The sequence below is a fragment of the Egretta garzetta genome, unplaced genomic scaffold (genome assembly GCF_000687185.1).
Source record: "Egretta garzetta isolate BGI_Z169 unplaced genomic scaffold, ASM68718v1 scaffold34, whole genome shotgun sequence".
In the NCBI taxonomy this organism is placed as follows: Eukaryota; Metazoa; Chordata; class Aves; order Pelecaniformes; family Ardeidae; genus Egretta; species Egretta garzetta.
The window spans coordinates 411,451-423,227 of record NW_009259586.1 but is presented as its reverse complement, the minus strand read 5'-3'; the positions used below and the strand labels follow the sequence as shown (position 1 = coordinate 423,227).

The 11,777-nt window shown below is 54.3% G+C and overlaps 1 protein-coding gene across 3 annotated transcripts; it reads right to left on the bottom strand.

The window, feature by feature from the left end:
- Window positions 1-238: 238 nt before the first annotated feature.
- Window positions 239-5,935, bottom strand: LOC104125355 (cytochrome P450 2C5-like). 3 transcript variants are annotated; one of them, XM_009637796.2, is made up of 10 exons: window positions 5,844-5,935; window positions 5,434-5,657; window positions 4,763-4,925; window positions 4,242-4,391; window positions 3,305-3,465; window positions 2,978-3,154; window positions 2,731-2,872; window positions 1,666-1,853; window positions 809-950; window positions 239-616 (listed from the first exon to the last, which is right to left on the bottom strand). In XM_009637796.2, the coding sequence occupies exons 2-10, from the start codon at window positions 5,608-5,610 to the stop codon at window positions 426-428; spliced, it is 1,491 nt and encodes a 496-aa protein (XP_009636091.1). In that variant the 5' UTR covers window positions 5,611-5,657; window positions 5,844-5,935; the 3' UTR covers window positions 239-425. The 3 variants fall into 3 exon arrangements, with proteins under 3 accessions (XP_009636091.1, XP_035749200.1, XP_035749201.1); XM_035893307.1 differs by having other exon boundaries at window positions 5,434-5,617; window positions 5,844-5,924; XM_035893308.1 differs by having other exon boundaries at window positions 5,434-5,622; window positions 5,844-5,871.
- Between the last annotated feature and the right edge of the window lie 5,842 nt (window positions 5,936-11,777).

The following is an 11,777-nucleotide window of genomic DNA, read 5'->3' as shown; positions in this document are numbered from 1 at the left end:
GCAGGGAAGCCTCACAGCCCTTAGGTCAGGAGGCACCGCAAGCGTCCTTATAAACACCAGCATCCAGTTACAATGTTTGTTTTTATTGCAGAAGCACTCTTAATCTCTCACCAAAACGAGAGAGTACCCAGCTCAGCCTGGGGAGCTACGGGCAGCCCTGCCACAAGGAGCTGGAGGCTCAATCAAAGCCAACGGATACGGGGAGAGGAAAACCAGTGCTGTCTTCCTCCCATTACTGGGATGTGGAGAGGAAGGGTCGGGAGCAGGTTGCTCATGGAGCTGGTGGCAGAGATGCCTGGCAGTTCTCTGAAGAGAGGCTCAAAGCAACCCTCCTGTTTGGTGGTGGCTGCTGTAGCGTTCATGGTTGCATGGTTTACTCTGATTTCAGAAGTGAAAGTGCCTTCCTTCTCCCGGCTGCTCTCTGCTTAAGAGGACACCGGGCGCGGAATAGCAAAGAACTTGCCCGGTATTGCCCTCCTCTCTATCTCGAGCCATAGGGAGAATAAATCCATCTTGTGCTCGACGGCGAGCTGGAAGGTGAAGCTCTGCAGCAGTGTGGTGAGGAAAAGGAAGAGCTCGATGCGGGCCAGGGCCTCTCCTGGGCACATCCGCTTCCCTGGGGCACAGAAAGGGGAGGGTGAGCACCGGGCTGATGGCCTCATCCAGAATTTGTGGGGAAAAGGGCATAAAAGGAGGGCAAGAAAGGTCATATTAAGGGTATAACTTTGGTGCCAACTGATATTCACGCTGGCCATCCCTGGAGCAGGCAGGGTGCCAGCAAGGGCGGTGTGCAGGGCTGGGCACTGACCTGCCGAGAAAGCCATGAAGGCGTCGCGCTTCCTGAACTCGCCCTTCTCATCCAAGAAGTGGCGTGGGTCAACTTCTTTGGGGTTCTCCCACTGGGTTGGGTCCATATGCACGGAAGAAAATACTGGGATAACAGTTGTGTCCTGTGGGAGAGGGATGGGGTAGGGGAGCAAGGAGGGACATCAGTGTCACAGCATCGGGCTCTGCTGAGCTGAATGAGCAAGCAGGGAGCATCTCGGGGACACAGGGGGCGGTGGGGTGCACACCCCCATGCCCACCCAGGTGCCCGTGGGGAGGCAGCCTGGAGCGATGGCTCTGTGCCTGGCAGAGATAACTAACATGGGGCTCCGCTGTCCCCATGGTCCTGCTGGTCTCTGTGCAGCTCATGAGACAGAAATTATTGAGTTATTCCCATTGATTTGTGTTAAAACCCCTCTCGCTGCACAGAGTCCAAAGGAGGGAGGTGTTCCTTCAAGGTGGGTGCTGTTCAAAATGCTTGCGGTCAAACCCAGACCGGCCGCCATCCCCAGATCTGCCCAGGAGGTGGGGGCTGGCTTGGCCCCGCACTGGGGCAAGTGCCAGCTCCCAGCCCCAGCAACACTGCACATATTCCTGGTGGAAAGAGGTGTTTTCCAGGACAGGCAAGGGACATGGTGTGTCGGCAGAACTGGCAGCAGTGTTCACCTCCCTCTACTCCTCCACTTAAAAGGCTATCACTTTCCTCGCCCACTGAGGATTGGGAAAGAGCCGGGACCTTCAGGAATGAACAAACAGTCAAGGGGCAAGGGCAAATCTCATTCAAGCCCCGGCTGCCACCCCTCCCCTTGGGGACACAGAAGTCCAGGCCATCGTATCTACCTTGGGGATGGTGTGGCCCCTGAACACGATGTCCTGCGTCGTCATCCGCGGGAAGTTCTCGATGCGGGTCCTGTGGAAGCGCTGCATCTCGTGGATCACCGCATTGGTGTACGGCATCCTCAGCTTGTCCTCCGTGCTGGGAACACGGCTGGTGCCCACCACCGCATCGATCTCCTCTTGGATCTTGGCTGGGAAAAAGGCAGGTGTGGAGCTGTGGTGCTTGCTGCACAGAGCCAACTCCATGATTTCTCACTGCCCTCCATGGGCACCTATCCTAGAGCCAAAGGATGATCTAGCAGAGAGGGAGCAACCCAGCGTAACCCCTCGTAGGGACCAGAAATAGGATTTCTGTCCGCATCTTCCCTGGAGCAGGCAGGTTCAAGGCATCTCTCATGGGCCAGACCGGGGCCATCTGCACAGGCAGGGATGGGGAGAAGGGATCAAGTAACCGATCCCCCTGGCCTGTGTGTATCTGTGTCTGATGGCTCTCACCCTTGGGTGACCCATGCAGGATGATTTTGGTCTCTCCCCAAATGGGACCCTCCAGGGCTGGGACTCTCTCTCTGCACCTTTGCTGCACCTTGACCGCCTCTAACACGGAGCAGTCGTGTTTTCATAGAATCATGGAATTGTTTGGGTTGGAAAAGCCCTTTAAGCTCATCAAGCCCAACCATTACCCTAACCCTGCCATCCCACCACTAAACCCTGGCCCTAAGCACCTCACCTGCCCAGCTTTTAAATACCCCCAGGGATGGGGACTCAACCCCTTCCCTGGGCAGCCCCTTCCAGGGCTTGACAGCCCTTGCAGGTAAGGAATTTTTCCCAATGTGCAACCTAAACGTGCCCTGGCACAACTTGAGGCCGATTTCCCTCATCCCATCGCCCGTTCCCTGGGAGCAGAGACCGACACCCCCCTGGCTCCTGTCAGGCAGTTGTAGGGAGCGATAAGGGCTCCCCTCAGCCTCCTCTTCTCCACGCTGAACACCCCCAGTGCCCTCAGCTGCTCCCCATCAGCCTTGGGCTCCAGACCCTTCCCCAGCTTCGTTGCTCTTTTGCTGCCCTTACCTTGAATATGGGGGTATTTTGTCAGGATCAAGAGGAAGAAGACCAGGGAGTTGCTAGTGGTGACTGTTCCAGCACCAAAGAGGTTGAATACTGACATGACCAAGTCTTCGTTGCTGTACATGTTCTCTGGGCTGCTCTTCTCCTGGAAGGATACAAGTGGGGAGGGGATTCAGTATTGTCTGGGTGATTTTCCAGGCTGCAGTCAGGCCTGGACAGCAGCCCTCACCCCACTTTGCACCACCTCTACCTTCTCCGCTTTCATAAGGAAACAGTCGATGTAGTCCCGGGGGCAGCTGGGATCCAGCGTCCGCTTGTGAAGCTCAACTTTTTCTCGGATGTAGCCCTTCAGCTTCTCGCACTCATCCAGGGCTTTCCTGTGTGGCCCCGGGAGGTGGAACATGATGTTGGGGAAGGTGTTGTAGACCTGCAGATAGAGGAGGCACAGGAGGGCTCAGGTGCCTGGATGGAGCCTCCTGCACCTTCCCACAAAGCCATGCTGTCCCACCAAAGCCAAGGAGTGACCCAAGGCCAAAGCATCAGACGTGAGGGCGCTGAGCACAGCAAGGATGCCTACCACGGCGATGGGGGAGAGGAAAAAGCTGGTGTAATTCCCGATCACATTCAGTAGCTCCAGAAAGGCCGTGTCGTTGTAGCTGTATCGGCTCCCGAAGACAACGGAGCAGATCACATTGGAAACTGCATATTTAAACATCGTCATTGGCTCGAAGGTGTTTCCTGCAGCCACAGAAGAGGCAAGAAAGGCATCAAAAAGTCAACACTTATTTATACGCTTTAACACAGAAGACACCCTCCCTCCCCCTTCATTTGAGCTCTGAGCCCTGGTTGAATCCACCAGGTCTAAGAGCCAAAGCAAAGAGCCCCCCTGAGCTGTGGGCTCCTAAATCTACCTCCCTGCTCCTAAATCTCTCCCCAGTGCTTGGGACTGTGGGAGGCAGAGGCAACTCCAGGTGCTTTGGGCTCCTGCTGATGTGTCTGGGGGATGTGGGGGCCTGCAGAGCATCTTCCCGGGGTGACCAGCCCCTCGCCAGCTCCACACATTGGAGGCAGAGGGGCCAGCGCACAACTGAGCCCCCATCTCCTCTTATATTCAGGAAGAGGTGGTGGCACTGGCGGCAGCTCAGTTTTGTGGGAGAGGAGGACATCACACTGCTGATGGCCCTGTTGCCAGACCATTATCTTGTTTGTGCATTATCAATGCCACACAGTTTAGTTTCCTATTTCTGTTCTTTTGGCATGAAAAGTTCATTGGTGGTCCCCCACTCCATGTACCAGTTCAGGAGCAGGATCTCCCACCCTGGCCTTTAAGCTATGGCCGTACCACATCCCTTCTGTCCCCTCTGGGTGGGATGGGGCTAGGTCTAAGCCCTCTCTCTACAAGGATCAGCCACACCAGTTGTTGCAAAAAGTTCCAGAAACCACACATGTCCCATGAGGTTGTTGTGTGTTCTCCACCTGCCCCGAGGACCAGGATGGACAGGACTCAGGGTCACCTTCAAGTTTTTTCAGCATCTCTACCAGGTGCTGGGCCTCCTGCTGCACGCGCTGCGACATGGAGCTCTTCCCCATCCCGAAGTCCCGCAGGGTGCTGAGTGTGAACCTCCGCAGCTCCCGCCACTTCTTCTCGTTGTTGGAGACAAAACCTGGGGGGAGGCAGGGGAGACCTCTCACCTGCCCACCCTGCCACTCCTCACCGGCATCGGGGACCCTGCCCTGAGCCCAGCCGGGGAGCAATAGGGCAATAAGCCAGGGAGTGACCCCGGTGTGCGCACAGTGTCCTTGGAAGGCTGAGGATCCCTATGGAAACTCAGAAAAAAAGCTGGAACCGGCTAACTGGAATTAATATTGCCCTCAGACAAGAGACTTGATAGTTGGAGGGACTTGCAGAGTGGTAAAAGGGGTTTTGAGGTCTTGGGTGTTGAGTCCTTCACTCAACATCATGGCCAGCTGCAGCTGGGGAATTTCTGCTCAGCCAAAGAGCATTAAAGTGCCTAGGAGAAATCCAGGTGCCTACCATAGTCTTTTGATAGCTCCATCAGAAGGGGAATTTTAGGTCTCCCTCCAAACTCCTCGGAGTGGCCCAGCAGAGCATCCTTCACTGCCTCGTACCCGCAGAGCACCACCACTGGCTTCAGGCCCAGCCAGACGGTGAAGACGGGGCCGTACGTGCTGCTCATCTGGGGGAGGACAGGAAAGCTGCAGTGAATGACGGTCCCACACCCCAGTCATTAGTTTAATTTTAAGGCAGGTCTCGAGGCCGCAACACTGGCGACTGCACAAGCAGGGAGGGGAAGCACCTTCCTCAAAGCCGATGTCTTCACCCCGCTCCCACCCCAGCCCTGTCCCTGGGGGGCTCTGATCCTGCTGCTGCTTTGGGGGTTCATCTCCAGGAGACAGCTCCGGATGACGGCAGTGCCACAGCCCAGAGAGGGGTTAGTGTCAGCACCACGGGTCCCTTCCAGCAGGAGAAAGACTTCAATAACGGGACTGATTATGCTCCCAGTAGTAGGCATTTAGGCAAGCATGGCAGAGCAAGGCAAGAGGGAGGGAAAAAGAGAAAAGAAAGGTGGGAAGAGAGTCACCTGCACAATTCCCCTTTTATTTTGACATGGGATATTCCCGCTCTCTCTCCCCCTGCCCTGCCAGGGCTGGGAGTGGGTCCAGCACCACCAGCTCCTCTCTTACCTTCTCGAAGGTCCTGTAGAGGGGCAGGACATCTTTTTGCCATATGTTGCCCAGAATGGGCCACGGGGCTGGTCCTGGAGGCAACCGGCTTCTTTTCCTGTTGGTTCTCCAGACAAGGAACCAAAGGATGGAGAGGAGGAGGAGGATAAGGAGCACCCCGACTGATCCAGCATTCATCCTCGCCCTGTGCTGCCGAGCAGTGAAAAAATCAAGAAATTCCTCCTCTAGGGAGAAAATCACAACTCAGCAGTGAGCAGAGAGGAACTGAAACCTGCTGCCTCTGCCCTTCCTTGCGCTCTATATAGGCACAGCCCTTCCCACATCCCCGGGGTCATCTCCTGGCGTCCCCCCACTGCTCCCCAGGCGGTCAGTGACACGGAAATGCTGGTTTCTCCCAGCCAAGCACATACCTGGCCCTGACGTGTTGTAACACAGATCTCAAAGATCTGACACGGGGTGCTGGAAGCATTGCAAAACTCCGCAGGGAGATAGCGGCTCTCCCCTCCCCATCTCGCTGAGTCACCTTTTGCTTGGTGCTCCCTGTTGGTGGCACAGGACAGAAGAGGTCACCACCCTAGCAAAACTTTGCATGTAACTGCCAGGTCATTGCTCGTCTTGTCACTGCCTTGCTTACCAGTGCAGTGACCCAGTAGGGGATGTTCTGGTAAACATAAACCAAAGGAGCCTGGGAGTGGGGTATGCACGGCTGGTCAAGTACCTGATGGGTTTGGGTTAGGTGACAATTTTCCATAAAACTCCTTTCTGATGGAAAATGGGTCTGTCCTGGGAAAAACAACATTTTTTTTTCTGAAATATTTTGGGGTTCCACTTGGGTTTTGCAGAAATGTCAACAACCCAAGTTGTGGTGGTTGTTGCAGGCATGGGATTAACAAGGCCAAGGGCCGGGTCCTGCACTGGGGTCACAACAACCCCAGACAACGCTACAGGCATGGGCAAGAGTGGCTGGAAAGCTGCTCAGCAGAGAGGGACCTGGAGGTGTTGGTCAACAGGCAGCTGAATATGAGCCAGCAGGGTGCCCAGGTGGCGTGTCCAGAGAAGGGCAATGAAGCTGGTGAGGGGTCTGGAGCCCAAGGCTGCTGGGGAGTGTCTGGGGGAGCTGGGGGTGTTCAGCGTGGAGAAGAGGAGGCTGAGGGGAGCCCTTATTGCTCCCTACAACTGCCTGACAGGAGGGGGGTCCTGGGGGAATCGGTCTCTGCTCCCAGGGAATGGGCAGTGGGATGAGGGGAAATGGCCTCAAGTTGTGCCAGGGCGGGGAAAAAATTCCTTCCCCGCAAGGGTTGTCAGGCACTGGAAGGGGCTGCCCAGGGAAGGGGTCGAGTCCCAGACATGCCCAGTCCCCATCCCTGGGGGTATTTAAAAGCCGGGCAGACAAGGTGCTTAGGGCCAGGGTTTAGTGGTGGGATGGCAGGGTTAGGGTAATGATTGGGCTTGGTGACCTTAAAGGTCTTTTCCAACCCAAAAAATTCTGTGATTCTATGATTCTATTATTAACTCTTCCCCAGGCTTCTCCAACCTCCTCAGGGCTCCTCTGATGCTTTTGAGCATCTTGCTCTGAGCACATCTGGCTGTACCTGAGCACATCTGGCACTGGCTCAGCCACCAAACCTCTGGTCAAGAGCGCTGGCAGCCCTTGGCCAAGGCAGTTCCAAGGAAAGGGTGTGCTTTCTCCTGGAGGAGAGGGCTGGAGAAAAGCAGGAGAAGGTTTGGATCTCATGCTAGTCCCTGCAGTCCCTCAGCAGAGGGCATTAAATGGTATTCACTGAGAGGAGCCTGAATTTTAACACTCACCCAGAGCAGAGCAAGGCAGCATCCCCTGGCATCCAGCTGCAGATTAAACGGCTGGGAGCCAGGATTGCATTTGGGCAGAGCTGAGGATAGAAAAAGCCAGGACCTCTGCATTTGCACCCTTTTTTGGCCACATAACGGGGTGGTTTGCAGGTGTTGGGCCAGGGATGCTCGGTGCCACTGGCCAGGCTCATCCCAGCTAGGCTCTGGGGGCTGCTCTCCTGTGGCTGCAGTGCGATTCCTTACACATATGCACCAGATCTCTCTCAAATCATCAAAAAGTGATGGGCAATGAACCTCCCGCAGCCCTGGGACTGCTCTGTTTCTATATTTTGATTTTTCCCCCCTGCCCCATTCTGCTGGGGGCTGGAGGGGGGTCCTGCCCCTGCCAGTACTGCAAATACACTCAGCAAAAGGGGTTTTGGGGGCAGAGGGTCGTGGTGGCTGGATGGGCAGCCCCCCGGTGGTGCCAGGAGCCCCGAGGCTGAGCCCCATTAGGGCTGGGGCCGGGAGGTTACCTTGACTCCCTTGTTTACCCCGTCCCATCCCGTCCCGTCCCGTCCCTGCTCTTCACACAGATTGCTCCAAATTCTTGGCTTGGGTGCCTGCAAAGTGGGGAACTTTGCTCAGGGAGGTGATGGGGTGATAAGGATTTTGGCAGAGGGGTGAACAGCCTCTTGGTGACTAACACCGTTTTTTTCCACGGCAGCCAAACAATACAAAGGAATCACTCGAACAACACGAAAAGAAATAGCCATGGGGATTAATTTGAGCTGCAAAGTTTAAATCCCATGGAAAATTCCCTCTTCCACAGGTGAGCTCAGGCAGAGCCCATGGCTGCCTGCCTGGACACCAGTAATGTTTCAGTGCGACACTTACTGCCACAGCAGCTTTTCTGAAAGACATGTGTCCCTAATGCAATTTAAAAAGTATTATTAATAGAGAAAACAAACAAATCACCCTTGGCATTAGGAGTGTGTGAGTCCAGGTCACCAGACAAGCAGTTTAATGAGAAAAACTTCCAGGGCGGATGAAATTATTTATTTGTCTTCTTTAGCTGCTTGATGAAACTTTGCTTGAAGTTCCACTTCATCATCTACAGAATAAATTAAATCAAAAGACCCGCAATGTAGTGTCCATATAGTATGTCTTGTCAAGTGTGAGAAAAAAAAAAGGGAAAGGTAGAAGTTGTGGACTAAACTTTTAGTAGCTGAACACTGCTCTGCCCAAAGACAGCGCAGGAGGGAAGAGCATCAATGGGCTTTGGTACAGCCAATTCTGCGCTTTGAGGGGCTGGGACCTAATGTGAGCCCAAACCACTTCATATGAACCCCAAACCCTTGGTACTTTGTCCTTCTTTCTACTGATTCTCTTACAAGGGCTTTTGGAGAGCAGGGTTCTGTAGAGAAGCAAGGTACTGCAAGGTTTTGGGATCCCTTCAGGAGCAGTCGGTGAGACCTTTCTGCCCCAAAACATAAAATAGTAGGGACAGGTCAGCTAAAAACCCACAAGGACCCATGTGACATGAAAATATTCTGACTTCAGAAAAAAAAAGTCCTTTTGGGGATTGCCAGGGCCTTTGGATTTTAATTCAAATTCATGTTTTGGAACAAAACTCGTGCAGAAATAGTGTGTAAAAGCAATTGAGGAGCAGAGCGGCCCATGCCTGCCCCACTTCACCTGAATGCTCCCAGGATGCAGGGGGGACCCTGGTCCCAGACGTGCCCAGTCACAGAGCCAGGATGGAGCCCAGCTCCTGCCTGCCACGCTGCGGCTCTGCAAGGGGACGGGGAAAAGCACTGCTCAATTCAGTGGTCATGGGCTGGATCAGACCCAGATCATCTCAGAGGGGGAGATTCGAGGAATTAGAAGAAATTATGCTTGTGGGGGTTTTTTTTGGTGTAGACATGATTTGGAAAAGCCACAAGGCAAACACAGCAGCGTGGAAGTGAGAGGAGGTGACTCCAGTTAAATGAAGAAGTCAATAAGCTATCTGAGTTATTAGATATAGGAAGATTTGCTGGTGGAAATGACAACGGTTGTTCCTGTCTCTCAGCAAGTGCTTCTCTGCAGTTGCTGTCAAAAAACCTTGGCAAGGATCAGGACAGGTCCCATGTCACCGGGAGGACAACAGGAAGCAGAGCCATGGCACGGCTGGGAATGGGGTCTGGCCAGGGGTCGCAGCTGGAGAAACACCGAGCTGCCAAGGCTGGAGGCACCTCTGGAGGTCATCAGCTCCAAGCCCCTGCTCCAGCAGGAACAGCGGGAGGAGGCTGCTCCAGGCCATGGCCAGTTGGGCTTTTCAATCTCCAAGGGTAGAGTCTACACAACCCCTCTGAACGACCTCTTCCCATGTTGAACCACCCTCACAGTAAAATAGTATTTTTCTTATGTTTAAGGAGACTTTCTTAGATTTCAGTTCCTGCCCCTTGCCTCTTGCGCCCGGCACCACTGGGAAGAGCCTGTCCCTGTCTTCTTCACCCACCTCCATCGGGCATTCATCCACATGCACAAGATCTCCCTGGGCTGTCTCCTCTCCAGGCTGACCCATCGCAGCTCTCAGCCTCTCCACATCAGAGAGATGCTCTGGGCCCTCAGTCTTTGCTGGACTCGCTCCAGTGTGTCCACGTCTCTCTTGCCCTGGGGAGCCCAGCATGGTACACAAACCCCAGATATTTCTCACCCGTGCTGAGCACAGGGGCAGGACCTCCCCTAGATCTGCTGGTGATGCTCTGCCTAATGCAGCGCAGGAGGTTGGTGGCCACGTTTGCTCTGGGAGCGCGTTGCTGGCCCATGATCAGCTTGGTCTCCTCCCAGACCCCCCAGGACCATCACTGCCAAGCTGCTGTTTAGTCAGGTGGCCCCAGCATGTCCTGGTGCCTAGTAGGGCAGGACTTGGCTCTTCTCCTGGCTCAACTCCACCAGGTCTCTCAGCCCATTCCCCCAGCCCGCCCAGGTCCCTCTGGTGCATCAGCCACTCCTCCCAGTTTGGTGCCATCTGCCAGCTCACTGAGAGTGGACCCTGCACGAATGAAGATGTCAGGCAGCATTTCTGGAGACTTCTTGTCCACAGGCTTTCAAACAGGCTTTTTTTTCCACTGGGCAGCTGTTAGACTGTGCGAGGTTTCAGCCCGGGCTTTGGGGAGCCCACCCTACGTCCGTGCCTTCCTCCCTGCACCCTTCATGTTGAAGCCGTTTCTCAAGACTGATGCCCAGATCCCACCTTGGTACAAAGCAAAGCTATGCCTGCGGGTTCCCCTGACTTCAATCTTTGCTTCAGCTCTGCTGGCTTAGAGTAAGCTGTTGCACTTAGGCTAAGGCAATTAATATTATCCTAATGCAATTTTCCCCCCGTCAGCAGCCCAAAGCCGGGGCGCTCTGGAGGTGCTCTGCTCACCCCAGGGCCTCAACCATGCAGAACAAAGGATGCATAAAAATAGCTGCAAACCATTTTAGTCTCTGCTCTTTTCCCATCTGCAAGCTCAGGGGTGAGACAGCCCCAGCGGCCACTCGCTGCTCAGCCCAGACCAGCTAATGACTAAGCTGGGAGTATTTTTGGTTGCTCTTAATAATGCAGCAGTACTCTCGCTGCATTGGAGACTGGCTGTAATTACAGGGTGAGTGTCATTCGTCATCGCCGTCATCTCCTCTCACTGGGGTGTAGCTCCATGGCAGCGTGATGCTAGAGCGCCTTTCGCACTCCTGAGGGATCATTTCTGGGGTTTGCTATCAGAACCCTTGAGAAAATCCTGTTTTACAGCCCAGACCTGCCCTGCTGTGTAGGGGAGGTACGGTTTGATTTGTCTCAGTAATAGAAATGTGTTTGGTTAGGTCCCAGGTCTTTCTGCAGCGTGAGGCAGGTGAAGTGGTGGAGCAGGAACCCTTCACTTGCTCACCATCCTCTTTGCAGTTAAACCAAGCAGATGGTTTGGTCTGGTTCTTCATGGCTTGCTCATCCCAGGAGGAGGACGAGGCTTTCTCCAGGGCCAGCGTGGTCCTAATGTCCATGAAACATCTCAAAGGTCTCCAGGAGCCCTGAGGGACAGTGGGGACAGGTCCTGCTGCAAGTGGGAGAGGCAGGCAGGTGCTCCTGAGTCCCAGCTTGCCAAGGAGGGAGACATATTTCAAGCAGGAAGACGAAGCGATTCCCATTTGCATTCAATAAAAGCCATCATCAACTTGCTTCTAGTCTACTGTGGGTTTAGTTTTAACAGAGCAGCACCAGCAGATGTCCTGTACAGCAGTGACAAAAGTGAGCAGAGCATGATCCCAGCGTTGGGAACAGCCACAGAAAGGGTAGTGGTTGATCAGGGTCTGCCAGCCTTCGTTTTGATTTCTTCAGTGGACAGGAAAAAAAAGAGAGGCAGACATTTTTCCCACTAATCAGAGTTTGCACAGAAGGCAAACGAAAGCAGACTGTGTTTGAAGTGCCTGCAGATCAATCCCGCTCCACGCAAAGCACATCAAAGGAGGGCATGCCCTGAAGGTCACTGAGCCTGGGAGAGCTGGGCATGAAGACAGCCCAAATATCTATTAAT

Excerpts from the sequence above, each read along its gene's own strand:
- LOC104125355 (XM_035893307.1), bottom strand. The coding sequence starts at position 5,902 with ATGCTTCCAGCACCCCGTGTCAGATCTTTGAGATCTGTGTTACAACAC. Across the intron at positions 4,392-4,762 it reads GGAGCTATCAAAAGACTATG|GTTTTGTCTCCAACAACGAG; the intron begins GTAGGCACCTGG and ends GCCTCCCCCCAG. Across the intron at positions 3,155-3,304 it reads TCCTCTCCCCCATCGCCGTG|GTCTACAACACCTTCCCCAA; the intron begins GTAGGCATCCTT and ends CTCTATCTGCAG.